Source organism: Bombus terrestris, chromosome 1 (assembly GCF_910591885.1).
Source record: "Bombus terrestris chromosome 1, iyBomTerr1.2, whole genome shotgun sequence".
Taxonomy (NCBI): domain Eukaryota; kingdom Metazoa; phylum Arthropoda; class Insecta; order Hymenoptera; family Apidae; genus Bombus; species Bombus terrestris.
In genome coordinates this window covers 2,514,364-2,536,974 of record NC_063269.1, presented here as the reverse complement: position 1 = coordinate 2,536,974, position 22,611 = coordinate 2,514,364, and the positions used below count along the sequence as shown (strand labels likewise).

At 41.8% G+C, this 22,611-nt stretch overlaps 1 protein-coding gene across 9 annotated transcripts in view; it reads right to left on the bottom strand.

Annotated features, from left to right (window-relative positions):
• LOC100642674 (dystrophin, isoforms A/C/F/G/H) overlaps nucleotides 1-22,611 on the bottom strand; it is a 439,133-nt gene that overhangs the window by 72,218 nt on the left and 344,304 nt on the right. For all 9 annotated transcript variants that reach the window (XM_048406314.1, XM_048406316.1, XM_048406313.1 and 6 more), the window contains one exon: nucleotides 4,230-4,374. In XM_048406314.1, the coding sequence (XP_048262271.1) occupies nucleotides 4,230-4,374 (145 nt within the window). The remainder of the gene's footprint in view (nucleotides 1-4,229; nucleotides 4,375-22,611) is intronic.

The following is a 22,611-nucleotide window of genomic DNA, read 5'->3' as shown; positions in this document are numbered from 1 at the left end:
CTTAACCGATCTTCGATTAAACAAAGAGGTAATTTTGCGATATATATGTATATCCTAGCATTGTATAGAATTCTTACATCATTCACGTTACTGGTTTTGTAATGGCAACCGAATATACACACTTTCGAAAAACGTTTTCGCATGTTGCTATTATAGGAAGGATTTTAACACAGTAGAAAGTAATGTCGCGTATTATGCAACGAGATTATCTGATTTAATCAGCGGCACGTTATGTGAAAGAATTCGTGTCATTGTGATTCGATGTTCGAAGAACGATGAGAGGAATAAAATCGTATACAATATTGCATGACATTAAAAAATGCTATTGGTATTATAGGAGAATAATATCAAAAAATTATCATCGAAGAGAACTGTTGCTAAAATACAAATTTTGAATCTTACTTTGGATTAATCCAACGCGGCCTTTTAAATTTAATGCTCGCTATGACCTACTGGTAGAACGAGAGAAACACCAAGTATTTTTATATTCATCTCTCAGGGTAAAATATTTCCATCTGCTAAATGGTGCAAGACTTTTACGCAACGCTGTACTAAAAAAACGGACATTAAAAACGTCGTGGCGCATCTCGGAACACGCTTCCCGCGGCACGTGAAACTTTCCCAGACGCACGATTAATAGTCGATAATTCGAGAAATATCGGTAATTAAAGAAACTCGAATTTGCCAGGATGGCCCGGAGAAATGGCGGCTCTTTGGCGATCGATACGCTCGTTGAAATCAATTCCGAGCTGCGATAATCGTCGTTTCGTGGCCCGATAATCGTCCCCCGTCGCGGCTATTCCTTTTTGCCAGTCGTGTGTTCGATCGATTTCGCGTTAAGCAGCGCGATTCTGTGCCGGATCGTTACGTCCGAACAACGACGACCCGTTTACGACGAAACCGCGTTTTACGTATGCGCCATTCGAGGTGAGCCGTCGCCGATTTCACGCACGAATACGGTACGATAAAACAAGCCGCCGATATGTTGCGTGCCACACACAGCTATCGATTTCACGATCCTCGATCGTCTAATGAATTCCATTCACGAACACGTATACCAGCGCGTGACATTTTCAGCCGATCCGATACTTCGACACACGTGTTATTCGTCGTTTCAGTTATTTTGAGGTACGAAGCGGATATTTGGTAGCAAAGGAATATCGAAGAATCTTATTTAGATGGATTTTAGGGAATGAATCGCTGCGTGTAAGTGCTGATTAATTCATGTTGCATAATGTATAGTGTATTATACGTCGTACTCAATGAATAGTATAGTATATGATGAATTCTGGATAGTACACAATGCATAGTGCACGGTACATTATTCAGGATTCACGACGCGAAGTGCATAGTGCAAGATATATTGTACAGGGAACCAGATACTAGGTTCTGAGTGTAGATTTTAGAGCAAATAGGTTCAAAGTACAGGATGATGGCCACCGATGTGTGATCGTGCACAGTATACCTTTTAAATATTTCACATTTCACTTAGTTGTGAATAAATATATATTCTTAAAAACGTATGTAATCAAGTATCATAGAGAGGACTGAGAATCGTGGTTTTACACATCAGTCTATCGCTATTTCCACTAAAACAGCATGCTCTGCGTTTTATAAACCATATTGCAATGAAAACGAGCTATATGTGAGGCCACAGTCTTACATAAAGCCGTGGCGCCAGGTGACGCCTCATAATTTGCATAAATTATTGCGCCGCGTCGTTCGTTTATGCGCAATTATTTGTGTGCGAATTAGAACGACATCCGCGAAGCCATATCGCGGAAATTCCGGCATTACGTTGCCCACTGTATTGTTTAACTACTATCCGGTAACGGAGAGTTCTCGTTCTATTTACTCCTGGCACGGTCATTAGTCGGCTGCATTTGCGTCTCCCTTGGGTCTTCTCGCTGTGGCGTTAGTTTGCGACTTAAAATTACGCGTTGCTGTCCGTGAAATACTCGAGTACCGCGAAACTCCACGATTTTCGACAGTTCGACGCATCTTGCAAGCATCAAGCGGATTTCTGAAGATCGACGAAAATGGTAGGCTGGAAATCGAAATCGACCGAAACTGAAATCGATGAACGAAACGAGAACTTCAATTCTATTCGCAAACAGCCTGGCAAACAATTACATCCGAACGTGAGACACAATGAAATTTCCTCGTTTCACGGCGCAACAACTGCTGGAGTGGCATTTTGGTATTTCAAACGTAGCACGGTGTGTACAGATAGTGCACGCGTGGCAGCTGTATATCGCTTCGTCGATAATTACGTCGATCGGCGTTGAAGACATTTAAAAAAGAGCGTTTCGACCAAACGGTGCTTTAAACGACGATATTTCAAATATCTCAACAATATGATAACAAACCGACTTTAAATTCAGAATTATTTGATCTTTGAAATACGAAATATGAGATTCGAGATTTGCGAAAACTTGCAAATTCGAAGCTTAAAATACGATATTCCTAACTTTGAGTCTTTAACTCTCGCTATACGAAGATACATGGTTCTGTACCGATCTTTTTTGAATTTCATGCATAGCAAATGCGACATCGGTGTATCGCGTATCCCTGAAACTCGCTTATTGTTTGTACCACCTGTATGCTGCGATCTTTTTCCTCTAACCCTCCGTTTGTCGTCCCTATGTACCGACCGAACTAACTGATATTCGCGTGGAATACATTACGCTTTGAAATCGTTTGAACGTTGGTGTTCACATGCATAGAATTCTTTGTTACATGGCTACTGTTTTAACGATACCTTGTGCTGGTATGCTTATGAAAGCTTTGGAAAATAGGACAAAGAAAAAAGAAAAACACGAAGAGTAAAAAGATGACAAAAAATCCGATGATTTAAATTACATCACGTTTGACCCTCGAGGTAGCAAGTTACGAGGGAAAACCTTCCGAGATAATCATTTGCAGGGTAACATCGCCGGATTCAGCTGCTTGCAAGCCTCGTGCAACAACCGTATCCAACGTTAGTTACCTTCTCTTCCCCGCATCAATCTCAAAATACACGCTCATCAATCAGTAGCATCGTGGGATCCCTCATCTCGATTCCAACGGTTGAAATTGCCTCCGGAAACCAGCCTGTTAAACGATCCATCGCGACTTACTTTATCGCCTACGGTAATTAGCAGTCTCCCGTTCGCGGCTTTCAATCGATACTGTCTCGGGGATCGAGCTTATTTATTCGCCCCCGTAATCGACCGACCTCGTTAAACCCGGATATTCAACGGATTGAAAACGCCCGCCACGCGTTCCACGAGTCTCGAAACTCTTGTTCCCGATTAATATCCGGCCGATTAGGGCTTCGGTTCGCGATAAGTAGGGGCGCAGGTGTCGTCCGTCGATGACTGTTCGTGAGCGGGATCGCGGTACATGCACCTTATCATCCCTGTACACTCGCAGCTCGGTAACATGCACGTTCTAATCTGGATTAGTCCGAGCTAGTCCGTCTTTGTGCGTGGAAACTGGGCCGCCGGGGGCGGCTCGTGCTCTCGCCATCTCCTCCTCCTCCACCTCCGAACCCCTTTCGGTCGACGACGCGTGCCCCTTACTCGTCGGTGTCCACGCACACAGCGCCACCCTAATTGCGTCATTTTCGTGTAATCCAGTCCATTCCAGTAGGTTACGGGGCACGTTTCAAGGTACACGAGCCTATTTGCCTCGACAAGATCGCTTCCGGCTCAAGATGGGCTTCCGGCTCAAGGTGGATTTCAAGGTATCCTTGGATACTGTATATTAATACTTTGGAAACTGCCGGGAATAACTCGATCTTGATACAGTTTACAGGTATTGATCGAGTTATGTTTTAATCGGAACTTGCTTTTTATCAGAAACGAAACAAGGTAGGAGATTCTTAAGGAATATGTCATATCTAAGGGGTTCGGCAATTCGAGTTTTGAATTTATTGCTTTTGTAATCAGTAGGGCTTGATTTGAGCAGCGAGTTTCAGGTTTTCGTTATTGTTTTTTATTCTTGCCCAGATAAATCGTGATTAGAATTTATAGAAATTGTAGCAACTCTTGATAACAATCATCTGTGTGTATATTTTGGTATACGATACGGCCTAATAGTTGCAGCGTTAACCAATTCTTAAGATTGGAACAGACCCTACGAAATTCGTACGATATAGTCCATAATAATCCCAAGTTTCTCGATGATAATTTAAGCCCAAGGGGTGATTTCGTAATATGAAAGAGTAACAATTGTAAAATACTTACTTCTTGCTTCTGCAAAGCGGCCACGTCTCCACAGACAGGTCCCAAACCAGTAAGTTCGGTGTCTTTTCTGATCACCCATTCGATGAGTTCACGCAAAGACAATAGAAGAGCGTTCCAGTGTTCCGTATTGCTTTCTAATCGATTTCTGCAACAACAAAGAGGAGATAAACGTTATAATTGCGATGCATAAAAATGTGTGGATATTAAAACCGAAACTTCCAATGTGAAAAACATAGTGAATCCCGCAGGGAGGTGTCCATCAGAGCTGAAGTCGCGCAAGCTGTGCATAACTAATGCACCAGCTGCGAGAACGACGCGGAGGAAGCACATGTCTGGCCGTAAATACTGATAAGGGGTGAGTAGAGACGCGTCACAGGGTAAAGAAGTATTTATTCTCCGGAGAAAGTGAAAGAAAGCGAGAAAATGAAAGAGGTCGGTGATGAATGGGAAGGAGAGGGACGTCTGCGTGGGTGGAGCGCAAGAAAAGCGGTGCTTGATGGGAGGGGAAGATATTCAAGGTGAACTATGAAACCGAAAACAGGTGGAACAATGAATGAAAAGAAGAAACGAAGAAAATTGTGAAAACGTCGCCCGAGAAAGAAAACCTAAGAACAATAGGAAGAACGCAATTAAATGTAACGCACAAAGCGGGATAAAATAAACGGACGCTCAAAAGAGAGGTTAAGATACCTGTCCGCTTTATCCGAGACGTAAGGGAAACAATGAAAAATAAGAAATACTCGAGGCAAATTTGGCGAGAACAAAGCGATCGTGGAAACTTATCAAATCGAAAAAGTTGCGGTGCAGTAAGACAGGAAGAGAAATGAACGTTAACGTAAGTATATGCCAGTAAGAAGAAGAAGAAGAAGAAGAAGAAGCGTAAGAAGAAGTAAGAAAGAAGGAAGAAATAACGCGAGGCGGTTATTGTAGTTGACGGAACGTAAGGCATGGACAAAATAGGCAACCGGAATGAATAAGAAGAAGAATGGAAGAAATAGAAGGGATTGAAAGGGAGGAAAGATCGAAGGATGAGAGGTGGCTGGCAAGGGCAGGGCAGGAAAGATGGCGCTCGGGATTTAGATTTATATTCCGCCATTGTTGTACCGTCGTCGACTGGAGCAGTCTCTCACACCCTTAACAACCAACTCCTGTCTTCCCATCCCAGTCGCGCACAACCCTCCTTTTCATCCACGAAAGCCGCGGACCCGTCGTCTGGTATCGCGAAGGAACAGACCCGCGGCCGGATATATTGCAGTTATTGTAACGTCGATGAAAGTCCTGCGGAATTCCGCGACGTAGCTGTATACTTCCGCCGATCCGACCATACCGTCTCTATATGTATATATATCTTTAGAAATATGTACCACGTCGAAAGGTATTGTGCCTTCTTCTCTCGCGAGATAAGGAAACCGGGATATATCGTCCGGACTATGGTGAATACCTGTAAGAAGGATAGTTGGTCTGTGTGTTTCCCCTTTTCCCAGCGCGGGCAAGACCGATGCCGAACAGAAATTTGACCGATGCGAATTTATCTTGACGTTGAACAGCACTCCCGTTGAAAACAAGCCATTATTCCGAGATCGATGGTTTTAGTTTCTCGACAGCGGTTTCATTCCTTTCAGAAGCCTCCAGATGGAGTTTCGTCTTTATCGATATCACGCTGATGGCATTTGTGTCGTAGACAAAGAGGTTTCTTGTTTGATCGGTTAAGCTAAGTCGGCTTGAAATCACCGGTAATCATTGGACGAACAACTGAGTCGGTTAGACAGAACTGAAGAAGGGCGGTAAGAAATTCCAGCATCCTTTATAATCCTACAGATTATTACCTATCCAAACTTTACCAACATAATTGAAGAGACTCGAAAGATTTCATCGATCACTCGGATATTAAACTACCCCATTTCCTGATCCTATCTAAACAAACTAACCGCGCCGTCGTTCGGTTGATCGAACGATCGTCTGAAACAGCATGGATTTGCAAAAACCGACGTGCTGATTTTCCTCGGATGATCCTCCTACTGGAAACAAATAGCCGTGCGCTGGATCGATACCGAACGATGTCAGCTGTCTAACCGACGCTGTCGCTCAACGATTAATTGCTTCAAGTTTGGTGCTGCTTGATTACCACAGAATGCAAGTAAGACCGGTATGGAAAAAAGAAGGAAGAGAGAGGGAGGGAGGAAGAGAGAGAGAGAGAGCATAGACTTTTTCGGGTTAATGGAACATCAACGTAATTCGTGTTTGCATTAGAACATTGCAGTCACGAAAAATAGTTCTTGGAGAACGTCCATTTGCGCGGTCGTCTTGCGACTGACACGAACAGAAGGGACCTTTAACGTAGACGGTATACTTCACGTTCGTGCGATCGCATTTCAATTGGATAGGTCCACGAATACCAGAGCAGAGGCCGTGTTCCATAGCTATACGTTGAATACACTCCTTTTACTCGATCTCCGCGACGTACCGACCTAATGTAACATAAATCACTAAGAAATTCTGCCAGCGAACAGCAACCCGACAAGAAAACGTTTTCTATTCTGCTCCAAGCGAACAGAATTCTTTCAAGGGACCATCGTATTCGCGCGATAATTTACTTTCAGTTCGATTCCGGGCGAAATATCGACGATATCGTCACGACCAACGTTTTTCTCATATCGGGAACCATCTCTATCATTTTCGTTGATCGCAAGGAATCAGTCAATTTTTTGATATTTTCGTGATATTTGCCTTGGAGAACTCGAAACTTGAAACAATGGTTCTAATTTAATTTTTTAACACGTTCTATATCCCGAAGACCGAAATTAGAAAATCCGCTACATTCGTAATTTCACCTTTAATATTACAGTGACGATGCGTTAAATTCGCCACGAACAATTTAAATAGTTTCGTTCGTTTATTAAAATATACGCGTTTATTAGGACGCGTTGGAACAAGCGCGGCACTTTATTTATTACCGTGCGCAAGACGCAATTTCATCAGGCAGTGAACGTGTTAATCAAATTTCCTCGTTGTCCATGCTACAAATCGCTACGATTTAAATTTCCTGGGATGAAAAACAATTTCCTGACAAATTTTCAGACTGCGTTCGATGAAAACGTGAAAAGTATCGACGTAGCCTAGAAATGTAGAAAAGAGAGTGGCGAGTGGGACACGGCGAGGATAAAGAGTCGGATTGGATTGGGGAACTTCGAACGATAACGCGGTATAGAGCACGGAACTTTTGATTACGGCTCGATTTTGCGCGCGAGCGGACATTCGGAATAATTAAAACGACGAAACGGATGGCAACAAAATGCCCATGAAGGGGCATGGACACAGCCATCAGACCGATTTCAGATAAGCCGGCTTCCGCCATCAAGGCCGCTGAATTTTCATTTTTTTCTCTTCTTTCTCTCTGTATTCTCTCTCTCTCTCTCTCTCTCTTTGCCTTTTTTCGAAAACTTGCCGTGGGAAGCGTCACAGCTAATCCCTCGCATTAACGAATCCCATTAAAAAAAAAAAATTTTGTCGCGCTCGTTCTTCCTAAATCTCTGCGTCATGTTTTTGCGAGAGAGAATAATGTTCAGAATAAAATCATCGTTACGATTTAACGGAGAGCTAACTCGCGGATTGATGAAAGAAGAACAGGAGTTGAAAGGTGAAATCGATGCACCGTCGAAGATACTTTGAGATTCTTTGATGGATAGTTATTAATAACTGTCTTGGGAGCTATACTTTCGCTTTGAATATATGAAAGGACGTTAAGAAGTAATAGCGTACGAACCTTCTAGAAATAAAAATGGTTCAAGCTTTAATCGAGCTCCGCATTTGAGCATAATTTCTCCATAAATGCAACTATACAGTACGATCGTGCATGTTTCCCGTAGAAGCGTATTATATTCAGTTTTCCAACGTAATTGGTTTCTCGTATTATTTCTTGTATATGTATAAAATCAGATTATAAGAAAGGTCAATGTGGCTTTTGAGATCTGAGAAGAAGCACATCTTCATTAAGACTCGTAACTGGGATTGAGTGGGAGAATTTAAGAATTTATAGAAGTACTCGAATGCAATCAAGTTCGAAGAAGCTTGGAATACCCCGCGAAACGAGCAAACTCGTTTACGATGTTTTCCAAACACCTGCGGAAATTAACGAGATTTCGGTATAATTTACGGGTACAATGGGGATTATGAGTTAACAGAGATTTCAGAATCGCACAAAGAGACTCTTTCGCTGTATCGCTTCTAGTTTGGATCGAACTTTTAAGGCGAGTTCAGCGTTCAGATAACAGTGAGGTAGTAATAAATTAAAAAAGAAAAGAATTAAGTCTCGCACAAAGCGTGCAACAACTCTTAACTTAGATAAGACAGACGGACAATAGCGTGTATTACGGTCGAATACACGATAAGACGATCGAATATAAAGATTCAACACAAGTATCTTCCATTTATTTCTTTTGACGCAAGCTTTATACTTTAGTCATCGGGAGTTCATTTCCAAGAGATAAATTTCAATTTACAATTTCCTTCCTCCTATTTGCTCTCAATTTTCTTTCAATTTTTATCCAGAATTCTAGCCCGTACGTTTCACCCTGCTATCGAAATCATCATGTGCTTTACACTTAGGGAAAGAGAGGGTTTGCCAGCGCGATCTCACGAACCCATTGACAGATCGCGGCGTGCAGACGTCCCAGTAATCGACTCTTCTCGCAGAGAGGCGGAAGAGACGTTGGAAGAGGGGTTGAGGTCCGCTCGACAAAGCCTTTTGATCTATCACCTCGTCGCTGCTGGTTCTTCCTTGGCGTTTTCCATCGAGACTCCTCGTGGTCTCGTACCCGTTCTACCGGTTAACGCAATAAAGTCGGCAAATGGAATTGCCACGAACGGGCGGAGCGTTATAATTCAACTCCGGGGAACAATTTACCGGCACAATTCCAATCTGAGCAAGGTCGACCCACTGCCACCATCGCCACCGCGCAAAACCGATCCAAACTTTCGCGATAAACAACAACAATGCGACTGTACGCGTACCAGTTCCGCGGTCCTTCGCCGACCATCACTTCCGGTAACTCTGCAGACCACCTGCGAACTTCCTTTAAACGCGCTGATCGCTCTCTTACGCCGGATCTTTGCATCGACCACAAGATTTCGTTCTCTCGAAGCTTGCTTCTCCGAGAATGTCTTCTGTCTGAGAAATGTTCTCCCTTTGGATTAACCCCTTGTCCCATGATATCGGATTTCGCTTCTGATTCAACGAGAACACGTTGTATTTGCAAGAAAATTTAGTTGCAAGTACAGCTTTCGATTGAATTCTTCAGTTAGAATCGATAATGTTAGGAATATGGGTAATAAATACGTCGAGACGATATCTCTTTTTATATGGTAAATGCATTTACGATAAGTTCCTGATAAATCGTGATAGACAAAAGTTTTATACAGACTGTATTTCACGTTTAGGATGAACGCGAAGAATCGGTTATTACGCGCTTCGTCACGTACCCCTAAGAATATTCCCTCTTCAAAGTATTCTTTTTTTATAGCCATTGAATTTCACTAAAATCTTTCTACTCGTAAATCACAATTCATTGCCCGGAATAATAAACAATATAAATCGCGACTCGTAACTACGATTTCATATCGCGAATAATTTTCGTCGTAGGAAAAATAGCGGACGGTTTTTTGATCGACCGTCATCGTTCCATTAACTCGTAAAATATAACGTACAACGTGAAGCCAACGGTCGACAGCGACATTTTATCCCGAGCTTTAAAATTTATATTTACACGGGCCACCCCGTGGCGTTCTATTTAATCGCTAACCGCGATACCTACAATTTTTCCAATTTCACAGTTCGCGTATCGGTTAAGCTAACTTTATTTCTTGCCAAGTTTCCCCACGCAGCAGGTAGTTTCTTATGATGGTCGATCCGCCGATACCGAAAAGAGAGGCTGAAACGCGATCGAGGGTCGGTTTAACAGACACCACCGAGCGAACTTTAAATAAAATTAACCCTCGTGCCGCCTATCAGCTGCTAGCACGGTCTACGACCATCCTAATGGCGGCACAATCATGCCGTTTTACGGTGTGTGGCGTTATACGCCCGATAAAGTTGCCCCTGTGCCGAAATCCGGTCGCTTCACACGGCTTTTCGATTTAATAACTGGCCTTCTCTGCAAATTGTCGTAAATACCCAAAGCGAATAAGGTGGATTAGATTCCGCTGAAAAATGGAATTTCGAAATCGTTTAACTCCGAAAGGCTGTCGTGAAAATACACCGCAACTTAAATTTTTAATGCAAATTAAATTCTTCTCTTAAATTAAATTCTCTTCTTAAATTAAACTACAACTGGTAACGTTGGATTGTAGGCGATCGCAACGGTTTGGATCCGATTTGAGTTAGATCACTTAATTTTAGAATATTTCTCTGCAAGGTATCGCAATGAATTGAACGGTTTTGATGATACAAATTTCACGGAAAATACGTTTATTTTTACCGGAGAGATTGTCTAGGGTTTGAACACGAACGAAGCTCGCTGCGAAGGATCAATTCGTATTTCGTATGTTACGCGATGAATCTTTATCACGTAAAATATAGAATGCGGAATAAAATTAAGTAATCGTATCTGCAAATTATTGTATACGAGTTACTTCAACATACATAGCCCGGAGATACGATTTAAAGATTGAAAGATTAATAAAATGACGATACAAGCGGAATTAAGTGTTTAGGGTTACAAGAAACAAATGGTTACGAATAATAGCATCGCGATGGTATTGCTGACAGACGTTTACGTTAAATCACGCGTAATAGCGTTTAAAGGATTAATGCCGTCTCCACGAATCCACGCTATATCGTCAAAATACGAGACTGTGTGCTAAAATTATGTTTGGATAGGCGCGTTTGAAAAATGAATGGAAGGATAACTCGATCGAAGATTTTCTGAAAATGGTGGAATTATGTTGTTATACGGTAAGTGGATGAAATTACTGCATTATGTTTGATGTATCGTATCGTTAGGTAAAAGCTAAGTGGTTTTGAACGAGTGAAATCTCGGCGATAGGGTTACGAGCTTTCCGTCGATTGAAATGTTGCAATAATTTTTGTATTGCGATTAATTGGCCAAGGTAAAACTGTATAGAATAGCGTTCGTAAAAAAGATTAGAAGAGACAAATATTGAAATATCTTGAAAATTTCACCAAGAATATTTATCCGCTTGTGTAAGATTAATTTATCTTAACTACGAAAAACAATACTATTGTTATCACAAATCAGACAGAGTATATTGGTTTCGTTTGTGCTCGATATACCCTGCAGCGAACCAATAGAATTATTAGTACAGTGTATGTCTGTTCCAGACTTTGTTTTAGGTTCAACGTGACTCGATAAGCTTTCAATTCATTTCATTCACAAACTACGGGCTTCCCACGATCTAACTTTCCTCAAACACTGTCAGTGAAACGAATATATATATATAGATGTACGAATCTTCCACGAAATAACGCATCTCCGTTAATGTTAGAAATAAATAGGAGCCTTTTATCTACAAAAAAGAAGAATCATAGATTGGCAATTTCTATTTATGATCGAGTATCACATCGTAATAATCAAAATGGAAGATTGGACGAATGAATTGGACGATTTAAAAAATCCCCCGACTTTCAATTCTTCGTATCAAGAAAATCAAGCGATGAATATTATTCTCCGTATGTACCATCAAAGACCAAATAGCTTGCAGCATCGACAAACCAAATCGAAAGTCAACACAGGCTCTCACGATTAATCGTCCGAGTCCGACTCTCATTAGCCTGTACACCTGGACCGATATTTCGCCTTCAAGTGCGTTCTCTGACCGGATAGCCAGCATTAGTGGCGTAGTATCGATTATGTGATGGCCACAGGGATCGATCAACTGTGAGCGATGCTGATAGAAGGCCGAATTCATTTGGACGAGCTCGCGCGCTTTTCTAATGAGGACGCAAATATCTCTGTTTACCAACATCCTTTCTCTGTCTGCGTTTAACACGATACCACTAATTCGCCTTTTCCCAATCGTCATCGGTCATGTTGATTTGTATCCGACTGTACCGGATCGATAATCGACCGATCACACCGTGGGACACCGCTTCATGTCGACGCGCGCCTGCCGTATTTATAATCCGAATAATTTATTGAAAGTCGTTTAATCGAACGATTAATGCGCCCAGGCCGCGCTCTGATGGCCGTTTCACTCGTATTTTTCCAGACTTTTTTTTATTCCCGTTTTATAGACCCAATGGATAATTCGATAATCGAAGCGATTAATTTCTGTGGAATGGTTAATCAGTCGCGCAGAATCCTATTATTGTCTTCATAATGAAGATTCACCGTCTGGAATGGCTTAATCTGGCTTGTTTGCTTCACGATAATCTGAGAATCGCGGTCGATCGTTAATACACATATCGAATTTGTTACGTATTATGTCAAAACTGTTATACACTGATATTAGAAGAAAGTTGTAAAACCTCGTTCAATGTTTCCACGATGTTACTGCCTTTTTATTCCAAGTTCAAATTCAACGTACCAATTGAACTTTTAATTGATTAATTTAAAGAGAAATGGCTATCCTGAAAGAATTTTACACGGCGTGCATGATATTATATAAATATAAAATAAATTTAATTTGTAAGTAGCTTATAATAATCGTCTTGGGTTAACGTATCTGAATAAACACATAACTACAAGAAATAGAGAAGATGTGAAAAGCTTTCCCCACTTATACAACAATACACGTATCTATGGCAAAAATTGTGTACGAGATTCAATCACGGTGGCAATTTTATCTTCGACTCATTTTGTCTTCGAAGCATCGTAAGAAAAGAAAAAAGGCGTGGCAGAAAGAAACGCAATCCCCTTGCTGGCAGGCATCCGTCTTCTTTGTCTTCTCTACGCCACGCGTTTTAAATATCGAATTAAAAATCTTAAGATTGCGACGGCCCAAACGTGACCAAACGTTGCAGTGACTCCGATAACGCGAATGGATCCTTTGTTCCGAGAGAAACTCATTTCAGATCTCCCTTTGAACCATCGAGATCTCACCTCCAGGCAGACCCATTCTTTCATTTTTTATCAACGCGACTACCTCGTTGCTTTTCCTTTAAAGCCGCGCCCGCGCATTTTCAAGAGTCGAAGACACGCAGCCAGACATCGTTTCTTCGCACGTACCGATATCAGATTCCTTTCATGGACTAACCGAGCGAAACATATCTCGATATAATCGCCTTCAACGCGACTACGCGTGAAAATGTCACTTCGGAGGCACGTGGACCGCCTTTCGTCCACGAAACACGTACAAACCTGAAGGGATCCGATGTTCGTACGATCTTCTGTTACGTCTTCAGTCTGATATAGAGATCGATACATCTAGAGGATGTCGTTTCTCGAACCGCCATTTCCCTCAGGAGGATCATCTATAAATGGAGCCTTTTGTTTCCGCGAAAACCTGTTCCCTTCTGTTTCTGAGACTTCGCTTTGCACGTCGGAAATTTCAACTTGAGAAACAGGCCTATTGGTTTCTCGTGATGTTTGAAGATAGAACCAGAAGTGTGTCGCTTCGTTGACAATACATTTTCTGGATCTTCTTTTTCTTTGAGTTTGACTGGTAGTCAGTGGATGCACATTCTAACAAACATTTGCTCTGACGAAACAAACATTTGTATAAATATACATGTTAGAACATACACCCACTGTAACTGCAGCCTTAGACCATTGGTGACGCGAATTATCCGATAATGGTAATTCAACTCTATTTAGTCAAAACTTACCGGGACATTTAGACAAATTCTACGTTTCGCAAAAAATCTTTCGACCCTCCTTCAATTTTATCAATCGTTGGGTCTGTTCGTTCGTCTATCATCAAAGGATTATGATCGTTTCGTAGTTACAGGAATCCTAACCATAGAATGTCACCAGTAAACAAATCTGGTCGTTCGATTATCGCGAAAATTCGTGTTTAAAGGAATTCGTGACGATGGAATTATTCATTCGAAAAAAGCTTTTTTATTTAATGTTGCAACGATTGAAGCGTTTTTCTTTGGCAGAAAATTTAACGGAGCTTCAAAGAAGCATTCCGCATTGTTTCGAAACGTCAGGTTATCTCAACGCGTATAATTCAATATAATAATCCACGTAACAAATATAATTTCGACTAATGCCAGTCTAGCACGGTATACCGATAATTTGAAATCGACATCGGCCGAGAAGAGACTCGCCCCAATTCATTGGCGGTCAGATTTGATTACAGATCAAATTAATCTATGCAGATTAAACGCTTACCACTGGGTTCGAACTGCGAAACGCTTTTCCCCTGAATGACTCGAGCCGGCAGTTCGATTAAACGCTTACTCTACCCCTACTATGGCGATGAGTTACGGTACTGTTTGGAATAACGAGTCGTTTAAATCGAAATTAATGTGGAAGATTTATTAAGGAGACGCCGGTTTCGAACCACGAGTAATAAATCGACGCTCGGAGGAAACCCACGTTTCGCCAGCCGTGTACACGCGTTAGGATCTAAACTGGCTAAGTAAACCGTGGCTTCTATCTAATTCTAAGAGTATGCTTCGGAGTGTAATCCCCGGAAATCCTTGTACACACCGCCAATACCGACTGTTCTTCCGGATAAAAACACAATCCCAATGAATTCTGTTCCTATTTGGACGATCAAGATTCACAGTAGAAATTTATATCAGATCAAAAACATCTAGTTATCAATAGATTCGTAATTAAGTTACCATAGGAGTTAAGTTTCAATACGCGTAACAGCAGTTAGAACAACAATTAGAATTTTAGCCAGTTCAAAGAGTCGAAGAATTTACCGAATTTATAGCACGCGTGAAAAAGTAGCGATTCGATGAATCTCAAGCTAATTTTTATTTTTACTCGAATTACTGGAAAGTAAAGCTGTCTTATCATAGCAAACCCTTCGATTGTAATAATGTGCCATAGTTTATAAATATACAAGTTGTTTCACTGTTCCCTTGTAATAATATTATCGTTAGAGCGACCCATAGCAATTCAATAACTCATACTCGTCGAGATCAAACGAAAACACTTCCACATCCGATCATCCACGTTTACGACTATCTGCTGCTATAAATTCCTATCGATTCCTGGCGGAGAGAAGCGGAGAGCTTTAGGGTAGCGTCCCTCGTCGAACGACGCTGGCAAGGACACGGAGAACGGCTAAGTAAGCCGGTCGGGTCGCATCTGGTTTGAACGGAACGTAATGCCCGGGAATATAGACGTCGTGGATACGCGGATACGGTTAGGCAAGGAGGAAGGTGCATTTAGCGGGCAGAAACGAGGCAGCCCGCGCGGGAAAACCGACAGCTCTTCCGGAGATTAACGCTAAGCCACACCTTATCATACTTTAAGCCGGCGCCCGCTATCGTGCATCCGATACACCCCTGGAAACACGTACTACCCCAGTACCAGTAATGAGTTACGACTGCTTTCAGACCGGAAGGAAGGAAGCTTCGACCTGAGCGACAGCTTGATTTCATTCTGTTGGTGTATTGCTGTTAAACCATGAAATATAATGCTGTGTCTAACTCATCGCGTATCGGACAAATGGTGTGAATATTGCGTAGAATTTAGTGTTTGTTTTATAGCTTCGTTTTCGATCGGCAGGGGAGTCATTTTTTCGGGTACATGATTTTTTCTTTTTTGGAATTGCTCGATGCAAATAACGCTACGATGGATCCGATGGAATTATGTTATGGTCTTAATGTTCCTTAGCGTTAGTTAATTGTCAGTTAATCTCTTTAGACCGGAGCGGAATTTGCAGTTCTTGGTTACTTTAGGATTACAAAGAACGAAGATAGTTAAATATCGTTGATTGAAGAAATCGTAGGATGTTCGATCACAACTTGTCATTTTATAATCGTAATAAGTAGAAGAGCATTATTACTTGTCTAGTAATTCTTCGACCACATTCTCGCTTAATACTTTCAAACTATTGTAATCACTCGACCCAAACTCTATCATCCAGTAACATTAATCATCTAGCGAACTATACCATAATTTCCTCCCAATGGTATAAATCTGTCATACTTCCAATGAAATATTCTCCCAACATTTTGCACCTGGTCTACACCGTCGAACACGATCGCAACAAATTCCCTGTTGGTCATTCGTTCTCGATATCCAGCCACGTTTTCTATGTCTTCGCGACGACGTCACGTAAAAATAACTTCGATTTGACCGGATTCGCTCGACACACAAAGAAAGAGAGAAATAGAAAGGGAGAATAGGTGCCGTGTTCTGGTAGCGGGAAAGCGCTGTACGTGACAGATTTCGGTGTGTTCGCGAAACGACGGGAAAAGAACGACGATGTACAGGGGGCGACTGATAAGGGCCTGGCTTGGTGATTCATCACGATCCGCGATTATCTACCTGTCACTTCCGGTTCAGCTAGCGCGCGCGACGAATCAACTATCGCGGCTCTTCGCTATCACAGGACCCACTATTTTCGCCGGCATCACCGTACACCTTTCGAAATTGTCGAGGATTCAATGGCGTCCCTTTGACCGAGCTTTTAGACTGGTTCGTTTGCCACGTGATTTAATAATTCAACCTGACAGTCTCTTTTGTCGGTTCTTTCACCGCTTTTGTTCCCCGATATGCAATACACAGTGTGGACACAGATTCTAAACTCCCGTCACGTTATGCGTACTTTTATTCATTGTTCTCTAAATAGATATAATTTTTCATAACAGATATAATTTTTCCATATGAATATACAAAGCTGTTTAAACTCGCAAACTAATTTCCTTGAAATAACAAGCTACGTAATTTGCTTAGTAATTAGCTAAATTCGAATATGACCAATATTTTATCGGTTACTCGAAACGTATTCTTATTTTTGATATCTTTTCTCGTTGGTCTTAAAGTACACGATATTTCCCAATGTTTTCCCCATTGCACTAAAGATTGACAGCGTCTCGGAAAATACAACAGGCTCGATAATTCAGTGGAAATTTCAAGATTGAATTTTAAGATGTCGAAGCTTACGCGACTCGAATCTTCCTATATCTTTCGTTATCGATTTCCAGCGGTAAATATCGTCGAACCAGCAGCAAGGAACCTCGAGATCTTATCATTAACCGACTAACTCATCGTTCTCTGTTTTCCAATCTTTCTCTCGCGGTTCGTACGAAAGAATACGACGAACCAACAAATGCAGAGAAACTCTGATTGCGAGGGAATCGAGACGAAACACAACTGCTTCGTAACGAAGCTTGGAACGATCGCTTCCGGCACGGATGGAAGTCGAGCTTCTGGAAAAGTCGCGACGTTCCCATGCGAGAACAATTCCCGAGCAACGAGCTGCCGCGTAGAGACGGCATTAAAAGAAACGCAGTGAACAGGCCTTTGAAGTCTTTTCCACGGCGAGATACGAACGTAAAAGCGACGTTGCACGATGCTTCGCGTCGTTCTCGCCCTCGTGTGTTCCGTCAGTTTCGATGATTCGACGCGCCGGCGCCTAGACACTCGACATACGTGAACGCGCGAGTGCGCTAATCACGTCGCGAGTAATGGCGCTGGGACGCGAGAACCTCTCAGTATCTGTAATTATTCCTCCCGATTCATGTTCTCGAATAACAACCGTGACTCTCCTTTGCTGCCTCTCAGGTTTCATAGCGTTTCCGTGTTTGCAGAAGACACTCTTCTATCTCGTTGTTTCTCTTCCTGGATTTGGCGAACGAGGTTTTCACTATTTCAGGTGGTTCCTGATGAAGAGATGTTTGTCGTGTCGTGTCGATGATCTTTTCTAGTGTTTTTGAATTGCTAACGTAAACACGTTCTTTCTCCTTTCACGGTAATGACGTTAATGGAGAATGTTGCGAATAGTTTCGGATTTCTTTGTACCTGACTAACTAATTTACTTTCTGTAAATAATTTCCGACGTAATTATGATCGATTGATCATAAAACAAGGTGGATAAACAGAGAACTAATCTCTTGTCTCGTAATATCGAGTCACACTCATGACAAATCACCACAAAACAACATTGCCTTGATTACAAATCTCCTTTCAGTTTACAAAATAAGCTAAATCGTTAAAACGAAGTTACACGGAGTGTGTCGGTAATTCGTAACGCTACAGAAGATTTATTATTTCCTATGACATCGAGACTTTGTCAAACAAGTTGTTATTGATTAACTTCCAAGCAGCAGACAGAAGCGGATAGAAACATCTTATATCACGACCAAACGAATGGACTCTGTCAACCGGTGGCACGTGCAGGAGACAAATTTTCTCATCCAGTCATTCCCCGAAAGGTTCCAATTTTCACGTACAAATTCTCCACTAGTTCGGGTCGACTGTTTTTTTCGAGCGTCGATTCGAACGGTTTGGTGTACGAGGTTCGAAAATAGAAAATAAAAAAGAGAAGAATGAGAGAGGCAGAGGGAGAGAGCAGCGGCCCCGGATGTTGAACAAGTCCGAAAAGTCCGCGTATCCGACTGCCGGATGCAGCTCCTGCCTTTTTCGCGTGCGTGCCACGGTAACTAATTGCTGGCGCTATTGATTTTACCCGCTACCGGTATCTTGTTTGCGCGAAATCCGTCCCTGGCCGAGCGCAACGCAACGAAAAGTCGCCGATTTTTATCTCGGCCACGCTTCCCCCGTTATAAATCTCTGTCTGTTATCGAGAGAGTGAATTAGAGGGGCGTGCGGCGAAGAATGAAGTTTCTGCGATTTTTATTCCACCTGGACGTCTATACGCGTTGATACAGAGAGTGGTATAATTTATTTCGGCGACGATGCAACCGGTCATTCGTCGTGTTTCTTTGTTCCCTGTCCGTGTATCGACTGTATCAAAATAGAAGGAGAGAAAAAATAATTAATCGAAGTACAGTGACCTAAAGATCGTTATTTATACATATATTTATCGGAAGCTTTATTGAATATATTACGTGTTATAGAGAAGGTTTTGTTTGGCATACGACAAGACCATCGTGAAACAAATACGAAAATGTACATAGATGTTACAAAATATTTCTGACAAACATACACTTTATGGTGAGAAAATTATTGTTATCAAGCGTACATTTGCAGTGAATATCTTGTAACTTTTATACACATTTTAGGACTGCTTTAAAATCTCAGTGTTATGATTGTAACAATCTAATGATAATTCAAAGAATTTTCTATAACATACGTAATATGTTCATAAAAATGTTTAATGATAAATGTTCAAATACTTTTGTGAGTTACTGTATATATATATATCAAAGTATTGGAAAGTCTCAAATATCAAACACGCGATTATAATCAAAACGTATTAACGTAAAAGCGATACGGGATTTTTCGATGGTCGGCGAGTCATTCTATAAAAGAAGAAAGACGAAAGGGACCAGGGTTACCAATTCTTTGTTTGTTCGCAGCAATGTAGTTTACCCCCGAATTTACCCTGCCTTTCACTTCGCTGAACCAGCAAACCTTCACGAAATACTGGAGTTTCGCTACAAGAGAGGAGAAGGATTGTGTAATTCGTACGGCAAACAACAGCAGCAGGCAGCTGTTGCACACATCGGGCAAAAAGATTACGACGTCTGCGAGGAAAAGCTGTTGCCGGCGAAATTAAACCTGACTGTTCTTTAAATGGAAATCGAACGGTTGTTCTTTATCGATTAAATACCATTCTTTCTACCAAACACGCGTCAAATTTTACGAATTCATGCAACTTTAAAATCCTTATACTAGGTATAATATAACAAATTACGAAACAATTTGAAAGATATACCTGCAAAAATTATACAACGTGTCGACGAAAGTATTCGATCACTTACCGCAGAATCTTTTCATGTGTGCGGTATACGAAACTTTCTGAAATTTCACTGCTACTGCAACGAGATACGACTATCGTGATTACGTTGGTAAAATTTGGAATCGATTTGAAGATGTATATAAAAGTTACAAACCATTTACTGCAAACATACGCTCAGTAAACAATCGATATACAGCAGAAAAATTTGCATAAATATTGATGCCTATTAATATACTGAATAATCAACTCATATAGTGATTATTGAAATATTTTGCTTATGTTTACGATTCAAAATGCTTGCAATAAATATCTCCTAACATCTATATAGTTTCACATCGCTTTCAAAAGCCAATACACATAATGTTTTTTCATATCCGTAAGAAATTGCTACAAGCGTTCAAATACATTCTCGAACCACTGTATCTTGCAAGAAGCAGAAATAGTTGACTGTAATATCCTGCGACTTAATCAGAAAACCGGCAACAGGCAGCGGTGAAAAACATCGAACCGATAGATGTATTTTTCGGTACAGTATCGAGAATCCAGCGCGACATTCTATTAAAAAGCCAATCCCTGCGATCGACGAAGCTGGACAAAGGCGAGAGAGGACAGACATTCGGTTGTCGACTGGTTCTCTCTCTTTCTCAGCATCGCTGGCCGGTTGTTCGAAAAGTTTCGCCGGCGATATAACATATCAGAGGTATCGGTGTTCCCGACCCCGTTCAAACCGGTGCCAGAAACGATCGTTGGTCGAATTATCGGGATCAGCATTTCCAACGGTATTTGTGGTCTGATTGCGGACTGGCAACCGCGTTGAAACCGTGCTGGAACGACGATTCACAAGCAAGAAGGAGAGAGAAAGAGAGAGAGAGAGAGTGCTACTAAAATTCGAAGGTTACCACCGGTAAATATGGCGGATGATTGAAAGAGAAGAAAAGGGACTAAAAAGAGAGAGCGAGAGGGAGAAAAAGATCGAAAAGATCGGCGAAATCAGAGGAACAAGACGAGAAGCAGGGTCGAAAGGGTGGAAAGAGGAGGAGACCAAGCTTCCGTTCGCAGCTTTCGTTGCTCCGTACCCTCCCCCACGAATACGCTCTCCCCTCCGGTAATCAAGCACCGCGAGCTTGAGCTCGGACTAATTAATGGAGACTGATTGCTCGACTCTATCCGGGTTAACCCGCTGCTGACTTCGCTTTATCGGTGCTACTTAAATTTTCGAGTCATTCCCCCTGAACCACGGAACGATTCCAGCCTTTTCTGCGAACACTTTGAGCCTCCGGAGAGGATTGAAATTAATCCTCTTGGAGTGGAGTGAGTGAGTGAGTGAGTGAGTGAGTGAGTGAGATAGAGAGAGATAGAGAGAGAGAGAGAGAGAGAGCGAAGGCGAATCCTATCCCGTTATCAGGATCCTGCATGAAACTTCTCTGTCTCTTCTTCGCCGTCGACGGCTGTAAATTATATGTAAAAGAACCGAGAATTGAATAATTTTTTCTTTCTACTATAAATTTTTGCGAGTTTTTAACGTAGGGGAACGACTGAATAGAAGAATTCCTTGTTTAAAAAGTGAATTTGCAAATTGTACGGGTTAAGGTGGTGCGTATGTTAGACATCGAGCCATGAAATATTAAAGGAGCCTTAAATGAATTTGATCGATATTCTACTGATCTTCGAATAGATCTAAAGCTTCGTATTTCATGGAGAAATTATTTTACAGAGAGATGTTTCCGCCTAATAGACGGATCTCGAAAGTACTATTCAGAGATTCCTTCCTTACTTGCTTTCGTAAGAGCCTGAAATATTGGTGCTTCTATCAAACAGGAATAATAAACTTCAGCAGAGTTGTAGCCTCTCAAAGTAAACAGCTCAAAAACGGCAACAAGTTTCAGAATCGTCCGATATTAAACCGAGTCGTCGTCTAATATCGTCGTAGAGTACACAGTCTCAAATGATATCAATAAGCAACCTCCTACGGTATTCTTTAATAAAGTACAAACGTTTGTAAACCGGTTTCATTCCCGGTGAAACATCATGACGATGCAACAGCCGGTTTCCATCTAAGCAAAAATCAACCTTCTGCCCGGTTACCGCTGTCCAAACAGAAGCGGAGAGAGAGATATCTTTATTAAAGTTGACGGACGACGCAAGATTGAAACGCGAAACTGTTATGTACCACGGACGGTTGTCGAAAACCAAGATGACTCGCAACTTTCCTCTCTTGGTTGTCTCAGTATGCCGAGAAATTTCCCTTCGACTGGCCACCGTCAAAGCGTTTAACTTCCGTCGAAAATTTCCGTCACCGCGCCGCGAATTCGCATAGTTCGTCCGGCTAGGCGAAAGTTTACCGAGAACCATCGTCTCGAAAGCTGGAACGAACGCGACGTCATCAAGTTGCCGCGACTGAAAATCCGATTAGGTGCACCCGTAGTAAACGTGTCGTCGAAATTCCCTAGTGAAAAGAGCATTTTCTTCATCGTTTTCTCCTCTCGTTCCCACTGTAAATACGATACGTGTAATCGAGTCTCCGAGAGTTATCGAATGAGAAAACTCTAGCAATACCGTTAGTCACAGCTCTTCAAACACTTCGACACAT